Raw genomic sequence first — 20,183 nt, forward strand, 5'->3', positions numbered from 1 at the left:
TGGCCACCTGTCACGTGAGCCCAACAGTGAAACATGGCAACTGTCTAGCACTGCAGGAACTGAATCGCCGTTTGACAGAAAAAGACCATAGGATACATTGGGTTTTACTGCTTAGTGTCTTCAACTATACGATGCAGAAAATCAAGTCTCTGATGTCCCGTCAGGTGGGTTATTTCTCATCTTACATCAGTCTGCTTCTTGATTTCATTGATGAATCCGGAAGCCTTTAAATAAGCTAGCCTGCTAGCTAAATAAAAATAAACAGAAAAACCGCTCATGTACAGCATATAGATCTGCTCATCTCCTCATAATATCATAACTCATTCAATCATGAACGAAAATATCTGAATGAATAACATAAAAAGGTAATGTGAGCTCTAGATTAAGATAGTAGATTAAGATAATAATGCTTTATTTTAAACATGTCATAAGTAGACACTATATGTGTTTTTAAACATTTTTGTCTTTGTGCAGTTTGGTCCCAGCATTGTCAGGTGGATTATTGCTCATTTTTTGTTGTTATTGCTAATAAAGATGATCATATTAGAGGTCTTCATCATCTAACCCCACCCACCCTCCCTCCCTAAAATGCTTAATATAGTTTACTTATTTATTTATTTTCTTTGCCAGGGCCTGAAAAGTCCCCAGGAGAGTGTGGTTGACATGAGCCCCGTGGAGAGCTTCAGGAGCCCCAGCCAGGTCAGTTCTTGTTCTCAAATCTAACCTATGCTGTTTCTGCTTTCACATTTGTAAAATGTGAGGCTGAAAAATGTCTTTACCGTCTAGATAAACTAATCCTTCTTGTATATTATAGTCTGGATTATGTCTGGATGACAGTGCTCTTCTCAAGACCATATCTGATAACTTGAGTGAATTCTCAGGAGGTGTTAGTGAGGCCAGCAGGGGGCGCTTACCCTGTGGTCTGTGTGGGTCCTAACGCCCCAGTATAGTGATGGGGACACTATACTGTCAAAAAGCACCGTCCTTCAGATGAGACGTTAAAACGAGGTCCTGACTCTCTGCGGTCGTTAAAAATCCCAGGATGTCCTTCGAAAAGAGTAGGGGTGTAACCCCGACATCCTGGCCAAATTTGCCCATTGGCCTCTGTCCATCATGGCCTCGTAATCATCCCCATACACTGATTGGCTTCATCACTCTGTCTCCTCTCCACCAATAAGCTGGTGTGTGTCGGGCTTTCTGGCGCAATATGGCTGCCGTCGCATCATCCAGGTGGATGCTGCACATTGGTGGTGGTTGATGAGATTTCCCCTTCAATATGTAAAGCGCTTTGAGTGCCCAGAAAAGCGCTATATAAATGTAAGGAATTATTATTATTATTGTTCTGTCCTGTGCACTGCAGGCCGCTTCATAGTCTAGTGTTTGTCTTGTACTCAGACAGCTGTGAGTGCAAAAGGATAATGCACAGCATAATCTGAGTTTTATCCTCTGGTCCAAAAAGTTCTATCTTGGTCTCATCAGACCAGAGAATCTTATTTCTCACCATCTTGGCAAACTCCATGCGGGCTTTCATGTGTCTTCCGTCGGGCCACTCTGCCATAAAGCACCGACTGGTGGAGGGCTGCAGTGATGGTTGACTTTCTACAACTTTCTCCCATCTCCCAACTGCATCTCTGGAGCTCAGCCACAGTGATCTTTGGGTTCTTCTTACCTCTCTCACCAAGGCTCTTCTCCCCCGATAGCTCAGTTTGGCTGGACGGCCAGCTCTAGGAAGGGTTCTGGTCGTCCCAAACGTCTTCCATTTAAGGATTATTTTTTGTAACCTTGGCCAGATCTGTGCCTTGCCACAATTCTGTCTCTGAGCTCTTCAGGCAGTTCCTTTGACCTCATGATTCTCATTTGCTCTGACATGCACTGTGAGCTGTAAGGTCTTATATAGACAGGTGTGTGGCTTTCCTAATCAAGTCCAATCAGTATAATCAAACGCAGCTGGACTCAAATGAAGGTGGAACCATCTCAATGAATGGACAGCACCTGAGTTAAATATATGAGTGTCACAGCAAAGGGTCTGAATACTTAGGACCATGTGATATTTCAGTTTTTCTTTTTTAATAAATCTGCAAAAATGTCAACAATTCTGTGTTTTTCTGTCAATATGGGGTGTGTACACTAATGAGGAAAAAAAATGAACCTTGATTTTAGCAAATGGCAGCAATATAACAAAGAGTGAAAAATTTAAGGGGGTCTGAATACTTTCCGTACCCTCTGTACCTTTTTATTCACATGTAACTACTTCCATGTTTCAGAAATATTTACAAATAAAGGAGAGAGTATTGGCACAATTCAGGGTAAATTAAGAATAATTATTTTTTTGGTTTGTTTTTAGATGGAGATCACGATTCTGAATAGACAACTAAGCAAAATAACAATTTACTAGAGGTTCTGACAAAGATGTTTATTGCTGCAGTCAATTTAGAAAAATATATTTAATTAATTTGAATTCGTTTAAAAAAAAATCAGGCTGAATGCATCAACACTTGTTTCATTGCTGGATGAATCAGCATTTTTGAATGAATCTCTTGAATTAATTATTCAATGACAAATACTTTTTTTACAGTCACTTTTCGACACCTACTGGTGTAACGATGTAATTGATAATCTTTATTTGAAGTGCCAAGTTATCATCAAAAGGTGATTTACTCTATTTTGATCGCTACCATAGACATCAGTGTTTACATCCTAGCTATAAACTTTTATCCCAGTATTTCTGTGATAATTTGAATTATTGTAAGACAGAAATAATGATACTGTGTGGCTGACTGTTTGTGAAGCTGTTTCATACCTAAATATGACAGCTGCTCTATCTGGCTCAGTGGCAGCACCAGCGCAGATTTGAATGTTCACTGTGATCGTACTTGTCAAAGGTTTATTAGACAGCTGAATAACTGTCATTTAGGAATAAGAGGGGTGTTTGAATTGAGATTGCAATCTTTTAACCATTAATCATGCAGCTCTAGAGAGCATAAAAAAGTTTATCAGACTGAGCTTTAGTGTAGCAATGCCAGTTTGTTGTATTATGACCTTCATTCAGTGAGATAAATGTAAATTGGTAATGGTCCAGAGCACTGATTCTAACACTACCTCACAGGTCCATTAAATGATTTGGACCGCTCTGTGATCAGCCCCTTCCAGGCGTTCTGGCTGTGGGTTTCTTTTTCTTAGGTGATTTTTAGCACTCTCGAGCACAGCTCATATTTTTTGCTGACACATTTTACTTTTATATTAATCCCTAGTTATTGACTACATAATCCATATCAAACAGACTCATTCCCACCAGCACAGAAAGGTTGTTCTTATTCTGTATATTTTTGTTATTTTCCTACATGTACTTCAGAAAAGGATTTTCAGAAAAATCTGGCATGGATCCCTGGTGGGCTTTATTTCAACACTTTTGAAATTTTTCTGAAACGACTGAGGCAGTGAGAAAGTGTTTGATCATTGAAACAAACGGTCTGTCCATAGCATAAAGGAAAATGATGGATTAGCCCTCTAAAATAGCCTTCTGTGTCGTTAATTAGGATTGTGTGTGTGGAAAAATAGATTTTTGAAAGTTAGTCCTTATCCCAAGATTATCAGATTCTTGAAAGTGGAAGTTCTAGGGGAGCATACTGCTTTTTAACAATTTGTTTTAATGAGGAAACAAGATATTTCCATCTTATTATTTTTTATACAGTTCAGGACCCAAAAAGAAGGATTTTCTTCCTCAGTATTTTTAAGTTTTATTTGTCAATTTTTTCTAGCCCCACGACAAATATTGAAGGAAAAAAAGATGGACGACGTGTCTCCACTTAAAACATCCTAGAAATAACCATAGACATATTGCGCTGATGACGTCATTTAAATTCAAGGTCTGCAAACTTATTGGAAAAATTAACACTTGAACATATGTCAGCGTGATAAGAACTACCTAAAATGACAGAAGCCATCTTTTGGAAAAAAATTATTTTAAGTGTAATTAAATTTTTTAGTTTGCCTCTTTTATATTGTGAAATTTAAACCGTGTTATTTTGTGATTCCTAAAAATGTGTCTGGCTAACTGGCATATATATATTTTTTTTTTCTCGACAAAAGGCCATCTTGTATTCTCATTTAGCTTTTGGTAAGTTTTCATTTTAAGTCTTGTGTGCCTGACAAATGCTCTGTCATTTCCTCTGTATGACTTTGTGGTTTACACTGAAGAAGTTTTGCAATTTTTACTTGTCAACCTAACAAGATGAATATTAAATATGGTAAAATGTGCTTTGGGATGTTTTGCGTGACCAGAACCATTGAAAGGACCCATTTCTCTTACACAATCTCCAGTGTCCTCTAGATGGCACTATAATCACATAAGAAATCAGGCAGTCTTGAATGCCTCTTGATGAATTGCTGTGAAAATTAATGACGTTTATGCAGTTTATCTACGTCATTAGTCTAATGTCGTCATCACCTTCATCAAATTATGAAGAATAAATTGTAATATGTGAAATATTATTCATAAGATGATTCATTCTCAAGCGTGGGTGTGCTTTTACAGGTTAAAACCCACATACAAATTCATAATCAGCAACTTTCTTTCCCTTTCTTTCCCACCGTAAAAGAATGTATCATTATATTTAACAGAGTCTTATATTTGTAAAGCTGTCACAAATAAAAGCTGGAGCAGGTAAGGAGTGTTCTGACAAATTAGTCGGTTTCGCTCGCATCCCGCAGCAGCTGTACATGTCTTCCCTCTCATCTCGGTCCACGTGAACGAATGCTTATTGTTATTTTTAATACGCCTCTAAATCACACTCTCACCTGCGTTTGATCAGCGTCATTCAGTAACTCATCCTAAGCTTTGATTGCCGTCACACTTTTATGTGCAAATAGACCCGCGTTCGTCTCCGTCTGCGTTCAGGGAATAAAAGGACGAGAGGTGTTAATTTTGGTAAACATTGTCAGTCTACATGGGATGGAAACATAATTGAACAAAGGCTTGGCGACCATTTTAATTAGTGTGGCAGAGTTTTTGTTATATATTCCAAGTGACCGTCTGGATGGAAACTGATTGATGTTTTCAGTCTCATCCGATCGGATCATGGACTTCATTCCCACCTAATTTGTCGCTTTGCTTTTTTTGAGCTGAGTAAAGGGACACCTCACTTTTCGTTCTGTTGACTTCTGTTCTTACGCAAGCTCATATGAAGAAATTTTGCATTTCACTGCATTCCAATCCAAAGTTTGTTGAACTCTGACCTGCAAATTCGAAACACATGAAATAGAAGATCGACAAACAACAAACACAAAACTTTTGTTCTTTGCATTTTAAATGCAGTGCTGTTTCTTCTGGGAAACATAATAATTAATAATAATTATAATAATAAAAAAGTTTAATAAAAAACACATACTTTAAAACTGCAGTGTTGCATGAAATTGGAGTAGTTTGTAGTTTTTTGTTTGTTTGTTTGTTTTTACATTTTGGTTGTATTATTATTTGTTATATGTTTAATTTATGTTTTTAAAAAAAGACCCCGCAGACTGAATTAAAATATAAATCAATAGTGATAAGAATGATATATGTATGTGAAATAATAGAGAGACACTCTTGCATATCTTTGATTTTCTAGAAAGTTTTATAAAAAAAAAAGACCCATTTAAAGAGACCTACATCTGTGAAACCATATTTTTAGAACCAATTATGACTTTCACCTTTAGCCTTTCAGGATGTTTTGCAGCTTTTAATAGTTTTTAGTAAATCAATGAATCAAATTTGCCCCAGAAATGTGATGTTTTCTAAGATTTAGCCCCTCACATGCACTGTTCTTCAACCCCCCTGGGAATTATTTCTCCCACAGATTAGATGGTTTCCTGATTTTTCCAGGATATGCATTCACATGCCTCACTCAAACACACAAACACACACACACACACACACACACACACACACACACACACACACACACACACACACACACACACTAAGAATATATGTGTATTCCCCTGGTGGAAAAAGGCTGTTATTTTCTATTATAAAACACTAGCTTTAGTTAGTTCCTGTCCTTGATTCTGATAGGTCAATAGCTGTGTTTTATTCACAATAAAACATGGCTATGACCGCTTCACCCAACGGTTCTGTGTATCACTACGAAACACCCTTAGCAACCACTCATAACAATGTAAACTCTTTGTTCTCAATTGATATTGTTCATTGAAGCTTACTGTATTTTGTAGAAGAGTATTGTGAAAAAAAAGATTGAGAGAGTGAGTTTATTACCTGCATTCAGATTTAGCATTTTCCTTCAGGTCAGTCCTATGTTCATCATAAAAAATCGGTTTAAATGTCCGCTGCAATATCTTGTCCTTTTAACAGTTAAGGGGTTTTCCCGTGACTGACAGCGCTAGCCAAAGCATTTGTCAGTTGTGTCTTGTTCCATGTTCAGTACAATTCAGTCTTTTCAATATAAAAGTCTTCGCTACTGACTGACACCATAGATATGTCTACGACTGACACGCGCATAAAGACAGTCTTTGCCGCCATCTAATGGCGTAATAATGTAACTTCTGTTGCTGTTCACGGTCAGGGACTATTTTTTTCCGGCGGAGGGAAGACTTTTAGTGATTTTACTTCATTTTGAGACTGCAGTGCTTGTAAACGTAATCAAAGTAGCCTATTATTAGCCCTGTTAAATATTCTTTCGCATTTCTCCCTTGTGCTTGGGAGTTTGTTGTCATTTTCTCCGTGCTCATATATTAATATTCATTATTCTGTATAATGAGTGTGTTCTATGTCTGTGCTTCATTGGTTGTTCTCTCCCCTCTTCCCCTCCTCTACACTCCCACTTTTCCAGAGCTTTACACGCCCATTTTCACAGACTTTTTTGAGCTTTGAGGTGTGAACGACCAGGGTAAAACGGGGTTTTCATGACCCTATAATAAAGGCCTTCTGAAGTGAAACAATGCATTTGTGTAAGAAAAATATCCATATTTAAAACTTTAAAAACTAAAATAAGCCATCTAGGATGGCTTGAGGGTGAGTAAATCATGGGGTAATTTTCAGTTTTGGGTGAACTATCCCTTTAAGAGCCAAAAATTTTGCTGTTGTTATGTCAGGGCAAGGTAAATCATCTGGACAAGTCCAAAATAATAGAAATTATAACCCAATTTACTTTTTAACACTCTTAAAATGAGGAAAAAGTGAATAAATGCAAGTGTTTAAAGCTGTTGTAATAGCCAACCTTTTAAATTTGACCAATATCAATACCAAATTACTGTAAGGGACAGAAAAGTTCCCCTAATTAGACGATCCACTGCTGAAAGTCATTGTTTAAGAATACACTTAAATCTATAGATGAGCTCAAAGATAATAGATTTGGACTAAAAGTTACAAAAGTGCAGTTTTGATTTCACGGTGTCTTTTAAGCCCTAATGGTAACCACTGTGCCCAAGGATTTTGCCTTTTGTTCTTGCTGTGCGTGTACCAGTGGAGAGTGACTCATACTGCCCCACCCCCTGCGGATGCTGATGCCGTCCCTCAGTGAGTTCACCCACGCTCCCTCACAGGGCTGCCTACATGCGCACACTCTGCATCGTGTGTCTTTGAGGAGATTAAAGGCTTTCAGGCCAAATCATTCCTCAGCTTCTATCTCAATGACATCAAATTGCAGTCTTTATAGGAAGATCCTTCATATATTACCAAAGTGTCCAACTCTGGGTTCTTTCAGTAGTTTCGAACACGAATAAGTGGTTTATTGATGTGGATCGCTTTCTGTGAATTTGGCTGTCGGCTGTAATTAAAGGGTTTTTAAATTTTCCCTCAGTATCTGCTCTTGTAAGTCAGTATGGCTCAGTAAGTTTATCTCAGTCCTGGTCGCAGAGCTGTTTTAACCACATTGCATCACGTCTTGTGAATCATGCTTAATAAGTCTCTCAGCATCTCTCTTCAAAGAAAAGAGGACAACTTTGTTTCTTCAAGCTGTTTTGAGTGAAATTGATGTTCCTGTGTTGATCCTCATTAAGGTTCATGAAGGGTGTTCCTCAGGGATCGGTGCTAAGACCACTTAATCTTTGCACTCAGCTTGGTTATAAGTCAGACGTGAGAAATAATCAATGTTCAGACCCCGTTTTTAGGTGCGAGGCAAGCCTCCCCACGATGGTGTCCCAGAAGCAGTGAGATTTCCCTGCCAATACTCATTCTCATTTCTCTTTCTCTCCAAACAGGAAGAGCTGAGGGAACTGAGGGAGCAGCCCACCGATCCACTGGCAGAACAGGAAATCATTGACAGCATAGAGGAAGTGTACTTCTCCAGTGACTCCTTTGACATGGTGCAATACGAGCTTGAGGTGTGTATAAATGAGTGAAAGTCATAATGTTTTCATGTCTACATACCACTTACAGAATCTGTAAGATGTTTGCATTTTTAAAATATAGAGGTAGTATATATGATATAAGTATATAATACAGTGCTCAGCGTTAATGAGTACACCCCCTTTGGAAAGTAACATTTTAAACAATATCTCAATGAACACAAAAACAATTTCCAAAATGTTGACAAGACTAAGTATAATATAACATCTGTTTAACTTATAACATGAAAGTAAGGTTAATTTTATAACTTTAGATTACACATTTTTCAGTTTTACTCAAATTAGGGTGATGCAAAAATGAGTACCCCACAACAAAAACTACTACATCTACTACTACATGATTTTTAATGACAGCACCAAGTCTTCTAGGCATGGAATGAACAAGTTGGCAACATTTTGCAACATCTGTCTTTTTCCATTCTTCAAGAATGTCCTCTTTTAGAGACTGGATGCTGGATGGAGAGTGATGCTCAACTCGTTTCTTCAGAATTCCCCATAGGTGTTCGATTGGGTTCAGATCAGGAGCCACTGAATCACTTTCACCTTGTTCTTCTTCAGAAATCCAACAGTGGCCTTAGATGTGTGTTAAGGATCATTGTCATGCTGGAAAAGTGCACGGCGATCAAGAGCACAGAGTGATGGTAGCATCTTCTCTTTCAGTATAGAGCAGTACATCTGTGAATTCATGATGCCATCAATGAAACGCAGCTTCTCGACACCAGAAGCACTCATGCAGCTCCACATAAGGACACTGACACCACCATGTTTCACTGTAGGCACCATGCATTTTTCTTTGTATTCCTCACGCCATACAGTTTTGAAGCCATCAGTTCCAAAAACATTTATCTTGATCTCATCACTCGGGCGGGCTTTTTTGTGCCTGGGCTTTAGGAGAGGCTTCTTTCGTGGACGGCACCCATGCATGCCATTCCTCTGCAGTGTATGCCGTATTGTGTCATGGGAAATAATCACCCCAGTTTGGCTTTCTACTTCTTTAGATAACTGCAGTGAACTTGCAAGCCAATATTCTTCAACTCTTCTCATCAGAAGACGCTCCTGTCGAGGTGTTAACCTCCGTGGACGACCTTGACATCTCTGTGAGATGGTTGCAGTTAAATTTTTGTACCACTTTTGCTACAGTATTCTGACTGATAAGTAAAGCTTTGCTGATCTTCTTGTAGCCTTCACCTTTCTGGTGTAAAGGAATTATTTTCTTTCTCAGGTCTTGTGACATTTCTCTTCCATGTGGTGCCATTGCTGACAGCATGAAATGGGAAGGGATTTTAACACCCTTTTATAGTCAACTGTCTGCTGGACACCTGTGTAATGAATAATTAGACTCACCTGTGGTTGAATTCTTGTTAAATTAGACATTTGTAGCCTAAAATTGAGCTTTGCTCCAGAGACTTTCAGTGGGGTGTACTCATTTTTGCATCACCCTGATTTGAGTAAAACTGAAAATTTTGTTCTCTAAGTTATATTACTAACCTTACTTTCATGTTATAAGTTAAACAAATGTTATATAAAAGTCTTGTCAACATTTTGGAAATTGGAGATATTGTTTAAAATGTTACTTTTCGAAGGGGGTGTACTCATTTACGCTGAGCACTGTATATAAAATAAACAACTGTGAACATCAGGGCACAGGGTCCGTGCAGACAGCCAGGGGTTTTTGTGCAGTTTTCAGCCGAACCCAATTGATGGATTATTCACATACTACGAATGTGAAATCTCATTAGATTTGGTGGTGCATTTCAAAAGCTGCACGGAGTGAGAATTATTGCCAAGAGGAAAGTAGCATCTCTAATTTGAGTCCAAACTTTTGGGTTTTTATTATTTCTCTGTTTGTGGATGGGGCATTAGGTGTTATTTGTTTATTCCTCTATAATAAAGTTGGGCTGCATCAGCTTTTTAATCAAAGTAAAAGTTTGTTTGAGCAGTTCAGCTGCTGTTGTTTATTGAGCTGTTTAAGAACTGGGGATGATTTCCCCGCATCTTTGTGAGTGATGTCTGCCACCGTGTTCAAACCTAAGAATTTGCATATAATACCATCAGAATAAAAGACATTCTTAAATCTCAGATCTTTCTCTATTTGTGTATCCTTGCCCAACAGAAACTCCCTCCGGATCTGAACCTTCTGGAGCTTGAGGAGTACAGAGATAAGCTGAAGAGACAACAAGCAGCTGTAAGTACTGCATTCAGAGAGATCTTTGAAAAACAGTCTGCTCTCTCAGAGGCTGTTTGCAGCGCCCATTTGTGTGACATTCTGTCTGATATCACTGCTTCTTCTGCATTATAACTGATACTGTTTTATCTCTTGGTCATAGATAAATAAAAATTCTCACTTTGTGACTTGATTTGAAGTTTTGAATTGAGTTTAGTTTCCTCTCATAAAAGCTGATAGCAAGTATATATTGACATTATTAAGAAGCAAAAGTTAATTGGACAATATTAATTTTATAGCTTTACTTTATAACTTTATTTTATTTTGATAAATTAATTTTAAAGATAAATTAATAACTTTTTCAATGTGGTGGGGAAATCAGCATGTGCATGTCTGAATGGCCTTTTCCTCCGAGTTTTGACTTGGGAAATACTTTTCAAACACTTAAACCATATCAGAGTTCTGGTTTTTCATATTGAAAACACGAAGGGATGAATTTTATTTTTATTTATTTATTTATTTAAATATTTTTAATTACTTTTTAGGGGCTTTTTTTTGTACATGTTAGACCTTGTACGTATACTTAACTTTAGAAAACTAAATGAATTAAATGTCTGTAATGTCTTAGAAATTGTATGCTATATGAAAGCGGTAAGGAAATTTGGCACTTTTCAAGGAAACACTTGGCAAATTTAAGTAAGAATAATAATAAAATATAAATATAATAATAAATATAAATAATAATAATAATAATAATAAATTGCAACAGTATTAAGTCGTTTCATATATTTTTTTTTAACGTTAGGTTAAAAAATTATGACTTGGATTTTTAATGTTTTCCATGACCAAGGGAATTACTAATCCCATATTACTTATACTGGAGTAATAGCTGCTGAAAATTCAGCTTTTCAATCACAGGAATACATTTTTAAAAATAAAATAAAATAAAATAAAATAAAATAAAATAAAATAAAATAAAATAAAATAAATAAAATAAAATAAAATAAAATAAAATAAAATAAAATAAAATAAAATAAATGAAAAAATATTTTTAAATCTATGAAAATATAAAACAGTTCTTTTAAATTGTAATAATAATTCACAATATATATATATATATATATATATATATATATATATATATATATATATATATATATATATATATATATATATATATATATATATATATATATATATATATATATATAATCAGTACAGTCCAAAAGTTTGGAACCACTAAGATTTTTAAAAGAAGTTTCGTCTGCTCACCAAGGCTACATTTATTTAATTAAAAATACAGTAAAGACAATAATATTGTGAAATATTATTACAATTTAAAATAACTGTTTTCTATTTGAATATATTTCACAAAGTAATTTATTCCTGTGATGGCAAAGCTGAATTTTCAGCATCATTACTCCAGTCTTCAGTGTCACATGATCCTTCAGAAATCATTCTAATATGCTGATCTGCTGCTCAAGAAACATTTAATGTGTACAATTGTACAAAATATTTGTGTACAATATTTTTTTTCAGGATTATTTGATGAATAGAAAGTTCAAAAGAACAGTGTTTATCTGAAATCTAATCTTTTGTAACATTATAAATGTCTTTACTGCCACTTTTGATTGATTTAATGCATCCTTGCTGAATAAAAGTCTTCATTTCTTTAATTTCTTTTCAAAAAAATAAAAATAAAAATTCTTACTGACCCCAAACTTTTGAACGGTAGTATATAATGCTACAGAAGCTTTGTATTTCAGATAAATGCTGTTCTTTTGAACTTTCTATTCATCAAGGAATCCTGAAAAAAAAAAGTACACAACTGTTTTCAACATTGAAAATAATCATAAATGTTTATTGAGCAGCAAATCAGCATATTAGAATGATTTCTGAAGGATCATGTGACACTGAAGACTGGAGTAATGATGCTGAAAATTCAGCTTTGCATCACAGGAATAAATTACTTTGTCAAATATATTTAAATAGTACACAGTTATTTTAAATTGTAATAATATTTCACAATATTACTGTTTTTTACTGTATTTTTAATTAAATAAATGTAGCCTTGGTGAGCAGACGAAACTTCTTTTAAAAACATTAAAAATCTTAGTGGTTCCAAACTTTTGGACTGTACTGTGTGTGTGTGTATATATATATATATATATATATATATATATATATATATATATATATATATATATATATATTATATATTATATATTTTTTTTTACTGTATTTTTGATCAAATACATGCAGCCTTGGTGAGCATAAGCTTCTTTCAAAAACATTAAAAAAATTTAGCAACCCCTAACTTTTAAACTGTAGTTTTTTCTGAACATTTAGATATTTCATGATAATATTTTTGGGGAAAAAATTTCAATTTATAAGGATTAATTCTGAAGTTAATTATTATTAATCCCATATTTTGACCCACTTCAGAGCTCATATATCATCCTGCTGCAAATGTCAGTTTTATTAGTGTTTACCCATCCCAGTGCACGGTGTAGAACGCGTGAGTGCATTCTGTCTTGATCCGGGGTGATACTCAGTTCACTGCAGCCTCAGAAACAAATTTTAAAGAGGAATGTCACCCTCTGTCTTTGTTGTTTCATGCTTAAGATGCTTGCTTACGCATAGCTGTCCTGTCGGCATAGTGCGGAGTGAAAGATGCGGCCCTCGGGATCCTTGGGGGTACCCGATGACTCCGTCTGATGCTATGCGTTGTAGTCTGCCACGAGTAGACTGTTCACTGGCAATGCAGTGGCCCCGAGGTCACCACAGGGGCCCTGTCCCCGAACGCTGATCCCGGGTCATGACAGACAGCTGCAGGCATCAGAGGATGAGCTCTGTGTGAAGCGAACTTCCCGCTGAATGCCATTACTTCTCGCTCTGAACGCTCACGTGGCGTGGTATTTTATTCATGATTAAAAGAGCTCCTCCAGTGTCATTTACATAAGAGCATGTGGCCTTATTGACAGTAATGATGCGCTTTCTCACTCAGCTTATCTAAAATGATTTTGCAGATGGTTTTCTCTGGAATGTGTCTCTGGATGTAGGTTATTGTGGATTTGATGGGTCACTGGGAGAGAAATCCATCTGGTCTATTGGAGGTGGCAGCCTATTCTTCTGCTAACACGCAGCTCTGACACTTCTTTGGCAGGAACTCATCACTGAGCTAATTGCTTGTCTGCGGTGCAAGTGTGTTTCAGAATAAGCCTGTCTTTTACCTTTTCTCTATCTTTTTTTGGCGGCATGAAGTTTTCAGTGCTGATAACATTCTCAGCAGGGGGATTTTAGTCTTTTCCCTAAATTTGGACACACCTACTTATTACTTATTATTCTTTATTAGTCATTAAAATGATACAAATGGAGGCATCAAAGGAGAAGGTTAAATCAAAACTTTCTTCTTAAAGGACATGTGTTCAGAGAACTGTACTGTAAAAAAATTGCGCCCCCCCAAAAAAAATATTTTGAAAGTAAAGACATTTTAAATGTTACAAAAGATTTCTATTTCAAATAAATCTTATTCTTTTGAACTTTCTATTGATTAAAGAATCCTGAAAATCAGTTTCCACAAAAATATTAAACAAGACTTTTTCAACATTGATGACAATAGTAATAAATGTTTCTTGAGCAGCATTTCAGCATATTAGAATGATTTGTGAAGGATCATGTGACACTGAAGACTGGAGTAATGATGCTGAAAATTCAGCTTTGATCACAGGAATAAATTACATTTTAAAATATATTCACACAGAAAATAGCTATTTTAAATTGTAAAATTATTTCACAATATTACTGTTTTTACTGTATTTTTGATCAAATAAATGCAGCCTTGGTGAGCATGAAATGCCTTTTTTTTTTCTTTTCAAAAACATTAACAAATCTAACCGATGCCAAACTTTTGAAATGTAGTTTTTTTCCCCTCTGAACATTAAGATATTTTATGAAAATATTTTTGGGGAAAAGAAAATCGGCATTTACAGTGATTGTTTCCAAAGTGCCACCCCACAATCACACTATTGGCTGTGACAAAGATGATGATGTTGTGTGAGAAATGTTTTTACACTCTTCTCAAATTTAATAAACTACTTAAGGCGGGTTCATACTGTGTGATTTTAGCCACAATTTGGTTGTCTGAGACAAATTTTGAGAATCCTAAAGGATTCCTATAATCCCAGACTAAAATAGCTAGTTTGACGTTCACCGACAGCCGATTGTGTCAGATTTGGTGCACAGTTCTGCAGTGTGACTTCTATGACGAATGTCAAATTGTCTTCGTTTTTCAAGACAAGCCATGATCAAAATTAACGCTACAGATTTCTTTGTGCCACCATTGTAGTCCCACATGTAATGCAGCATACAGTCACTAAACATGTATGGGTTGATGTAAAAACGCATCTTGACTGTCGTATAGTCTGACATTAATGACAGCTGAGATCCCATAGTGTGACATGAGGATCGCAATTAAAAATTGTGCACCCAGCTTTATTAAATTTTTATTTATTTTTTTAACCCCCATTTCACCTTAAAGAACACAATAGGGCACAAAAGCATTCAAGTGATTAATTCTTAAAAGCATGCTTTTAAATTAGCCTTTCATTGTCTGTTACATCTGGCAATGAATGTCAATCAGTTCACTTGTAATATGAATAAAGTTGTATTGACCAGGCCGATCAAATATCTTGTTTACTGCTGGCCTTTGTATTCACTCTTCTTCTGTCTAATGAAGTTTTCCTTTCCAGTCCTAATTTAATGTAATGCTGTTTTAACTGATTAGATGACTGGGGGAAGTCTTTGCTTGTAGTCATTAGCTAAAATGAACAATATTTATAATGAATGAAATGTGTCTTTGTAAGATAGATTGTCATAATTAGAAAATAAGGTAGAATTGTAAGTAAGTCTAAATTGTAACGCAGGTCCGCCCTGCTGTAATTTGGATTTGTAGAACCAGCGGTAGAGAAAATTGCAGGCTGTTTACTGCTCTGGTGCAAGCACTGGTTAATAGATTTCTAATTAGAGTTATTACCCATGTAGGAATCACTCACAGTTGGCTGCCGGAAGGCATACAGAGAGAGTCTTGTGCCTCGCTGACAGACAGCTTTGCCGGTTGTCATCGTGTTCGGCCTGTCGAAGTCAGATAGTGTGTGTTGGCCACCTGTTTTCAGAGTCTCTGTCTTTTAGTTTTTGGAAACGGCACACCGGATGGCTCCTCACAGCTTGTTTTCTCATTCTGGCGTCAATCCGTCCTGTGGGGTCTTTAACAGAAATGAATGACCAATAGGTGGAGCAATGAGCTTTGTGAAAATCATGTTCCATCCTCCTGAGTTGAGGTCTCCTTTGGTCATATTTGCACAATGTGAAAATGCCTTCACCAAGTAAATTACAGGTTCGCTTGGTGTTAATAACACTGTATCTTTACATATTAAGTGCTTGTGATTTTAACAATCAGTTAGAAAAATTTGGCTTAAAAGGATCACCCAAAAATGACAATTCTGTCATCATTTATTCACAATCATGTTGTTTTAAAGAGGACCTATTATGCTTTTTTACATTTTCAACTTTTAGTATGTAATGTTGCTGTTTGAGCATGAAAAGATCTGCAAAATTACAAAGTCACTCCAAAGGGAGTTATTCTCTATATCAGTGCGCACTGTTTCTGAACTCCCTGAAACGCCTCCATTATAGTCTTGAGTTTTATTCTAGGAATGAACACGTCATTGTATTTCTCATTTAAATAATTCCCGCGCATGGTAAATGCAAAAAAGGGGGAATGGCCTGCTTGAGTTGCTTTAGTAGTGTTGAAACTTGTGGTATTTCTCAAACAGGCTCGAAGCGGTTGACCAGTCACAACACACTGGTTCGGCCGACCAATCAGAGCACGTTGTGCTTTTCAAAAGGAGGGGCTTCATAGAGACGGGAACTAAACAGAGCGTTAATGACAGACTGGGAAGATATAACACAATAATGTGTTTTTTAAACATTCAAGCATGAAAACATGTTATAGTAGACCCCAAAAACAAAATCAACACTTTGAAAAAGGGCATCATAGGTTCCTTTAAAACCTCTATCATTGTTATTTTAGTATGTCTATATAGATTATATATATATATATATATATATATATATATATATATATATATATATATATATATATATATATATATATATATATATATATATATATATATATATATATATATATATATATATATTACATTTTTGTTTCACTTATAGCTGAAATAAAATTAAGCAAGTTTTTTTTTTTCAGTTAGCATTTATTTTATTTTAAGTAACAAACTTTTTTATGGTTTTACTTTTAGTTAGCTATAATCACCCCGACCTGTATGACTTTTTTTCTAATGCGGAAACATAAAAGAAGGTATTTTCAAAAACTTTTTTTTTTCTTCCATATAATGAAATTTATAGAGATGCATCGAAACTAAAAATTCTGGATGCACTTGGCCGAAAACCGAAACCAAAATAGACTTTTTAAAAAATATATAATTATTCATTTCTTATTAAATTTTTTTTTTGTATATTTGAAATATTATTAGACTTTTTAATTAAATTCAATAATTTTACTGAATCTGAATTTAAAGAATACAAGCCAATAAAACATGCTGCGTGAGAATGAAACCTGATCGCTGAACATGGAGGGGTGGGGCGGCATATTTTCAGCTCATATTTTCAGCTCATATTTTCAGCCTTTTTTCTCTTTTGGCCAAAAATCGAAAATGGCATTTTCGGCCAATAATTATCAGCAGCCAAGATTTCGTTGCATCCCTAGACATTTATTCTATGGATAAATAATGTTTTCTTTAATGAGAATCATGCAGCTTTAGAACGGCATGAGGGTAAATGATGACAGAAATGTCACTTTTGGGTGAACAATCCCTTTAAGAGCCAGGAGCTGATGCATATGTAAGAGCAAGTTGAGGTGCTCTTGAAAATGTCTCTTTCAGTTGTCTCACACATACACACAGCGCTCTCCTGCCAGTCGGTCTCAGCTTTTCGCACAGTGTGATCTGCTAACATACGCCACTGCTCAGCTGAGTCTGCCATCTGTTCAACTCTCACCGACACGCCAACTCTTCACAGCCGTCCCTCCCTCTCGTTCCTGACAGCCCCACCATGTGACGCACATATTGATCGGAGCGTGCCACAGTATGCCTTATATTTACGGCCTGACCTTCCACAGAGCCATTACTACCCACTGAATGTTTGAATGTGCCAAGAAAACATTTAATATATTGTTACAGACTAATTGTTTCAGATGTGGAAGACATAAAAAAACCTAAAATAGAGTTCAATTCAATTAAAGGTGTCACGTTTTATTTGTTCACGTTTTTTCCTTTTACTACCTTTAAAGCCCCAGCTAATGCCTCAGATGATTAAAAAAAGAGGCGTTAAATGCACAAACAGATTATGTAGTCTTGTGAAGCTTGAACATGTTGAACAGATGTTAACCTTTAGCTTGTGTTCTCATCTTACAGGTATCTAAAAGAGTGGCAGACCTCATTTTGGAGAAACAGCCTTCCTATGTTAAGGTAAGCAGTCTGTCACATCCTGGAAAATTGGGTCTGCAGGATGGGTTTAATTAGCATACGTCTGCTGGATTGTTCCCGTTTCATCAAGGTTAAGGGAACAGTTTGAGAGTTACAGAATTTATGATATAATAGAGCCAGTTTGTAAATGTTAAAATACTCAGTGTTTCAAAAGTATAGCTAAAATTTTTGTGACAAGTGTGGCGGGGCCGAGAGCCTTGGAAGTGGAGCAAGGCAGTGTGGTGCACAGGTGTCTCTCATTAACAATCACGTCACCGGCATCCCTTCACTCCCAGAGTTCTCAACCTCACCCAGCTCATCATAATGTTAATTACATAGTTCATTTACATTTAACATCACATTCAGATCTTGATTAAATGTTAGATGGCAAATAACACATGCTGTTATAACTCTCAAAGAGACCGTCATTATATACTTGCATGTATATAATCAAACAACATACAGAGTTTTGCAGCCCATCCTTAACCAAACCACAGGCTCTTCTTGTAACCCTACAAAACTAACAAATCAGAACCTCCTGTAAATCCCAACATAACACAACATTAAACACTAACTTATGTCTCCCTATATTAATCTTGTGCAAAAACACACAAAATAACACTTAATTTCAACATTTATTTATACAGCCTGACAAAACATGCTGGGAATTAGAAATCTGCTGCAACTCAATGATATTAAGTTCAGATTACTACACTGAAATTTCATTTTGAACTTTCATTGTTAATTGAGTGAAACAAACTCGTTTCATTTATTTCATTTCACTCTTCGGTTTTACAGCAAGATGTAAAACCAATATGCATGTTAACATGATTTTAGTGAAATTATGTAGTGAAAAAATTAATTTACAAATCTTTGTGTAAAGTCTTTGTTGCCATAAAATATAAAACGGAATTGAAATTGGTGATTTAAATAGTTTTACATCTCAAACAATACACAAGTTTGAAAGAGTGCATTCATAAAATTATAAACTTCCTATTACTGCTTTTAAATATTCCAAATATTTGCCCCATTTACTCCCACTGTAATTGCCTCACTGTAACCTTTACTTTTGTTTCAAGATGACTGTAACTGCATCCTAGTTACCTTGCAGGTTAAACCGTTGAACCCTCTAAGTATATATTTTTAAAAATATTTGTGCAGTGTGCTTTGCAGATGATTCTGACAGATACTGTGTGATTCTATCTCAAATGAGTATTTCCATGCGATTTGGGATCAAAGTGGAATTAGGCTCCGTGTCCTTTTGCCTATGGTCATATTTCTCTTACATCCTTAATCACTGTGAATCCCTTTGAAAATGGATCACTTTGGATCACTTTGAAATTTCTCTTAAAGATATTCACATCCTGAAATGCTCTGCTTTGATCCTGCGCCAGGATTTTCACCTCACATTCGTTGTGTGGAATTGTTTGGTGTGTTTGGATTTCTTAATGGTGAAGCCTGATTGATTGAATGATGTATCGTGTTCATTGATGGAGGCAATAGCCACTTTTTTTCTTGCTTTAATAGTTTAGTTATAACATCAGAGGGTCAAATTGAGTTCCCTCCCCATGTCTTTTTTGTTTAAAATTGGATTGGACAAAAGCCATGTGATCCTTTTTGATGTTTTAAATCATAAGGATGTTTCACTTTCTTTAAGAAGTTGGAGAAGAAAAGACTATTTCGGGGATACTGCAAATTCTGCATCTTATCTCAGCATCAATCTGTTTAATAATCATGATATGTCAACTGTCCTTTAGAAACTACAGATACATTTTCTATTCTGTCCACTTGCAGTTCAACTGTATATGTCATACTGGACAATAGCACAGCAGGCTAAGTTGTTCAGAGGTGCTGTGCACTGTGAGTTGCCTAGTTTGTCCAAACAATGGGAGATATACAGTCAAACTTTAGACAGTTCCATTTGGTGATGCTAGTCGCTCAGAAATTACATGCTTCACCTTGAAAGTGTCTTTATCCAAAATGGAATCAAGATATTCATCTTTTGACCTCAATCTCAGCCTCTGTAATGGACAGTGAAACATTTAAAGATTACTGCTAGAGTCATGTCACAGCAAATTGCCCTTGAGTCATTGTACAGCAACACAGCAAGCAATACATATTCT

General features: G+C 35.9%; 1 protein-coding gene across 3 annotated transcripts in view; it reads left to right on the top strand.

The window, feature by feature from the left end:
- The window catches only part of vps50 (VPS50 EARP/GARPII complex subunit), a 169,519-nt gene continuing 149,336 nt past the window's right edge, over positions 1-20,183 (top strand). For all 3 annotated transcript variants that reach the window (XM_048201563.1, XM_048201564.1, XM_048201565.1), the window contains exons 1-5: positions 1-164; positions 631-699; positions 8,197-8,319; positions 10,457-10,528; positions 18,010-18,063. In XM_048201563.1, the coding sequence (XP_048057520.1) occupies positions 132-164; positions 631-699; positions 8,197-8,319; positions 10,457-10,528; positions 18,010-18,063 (351 nt within the window). In that variant the 5' untranslated portion in view covers positions 1-131. The remainder of the gene's footprint in view (positions 165-630; positions 700-8,196; positions 8,320-10,456; positions 10,529-18,009; positions 18,064-20,183) is intronic.

This window comes from Megalobrama amblycephala, linkage group LG9 (assembly GCF_018812025.1).
Source record: "Megalobrama amblycephala isolate DHTTF-2021 linkage group LG9, ASM1881202v1, whole genome shotgun sequence".
Classification (NCBI taxonomy): Eukaryota; Metazoa; Chordata; class Actinopteri; order Cypriniformes; family Xenocyprididae; genus Megalobrama; species Megalobrama amblycephala.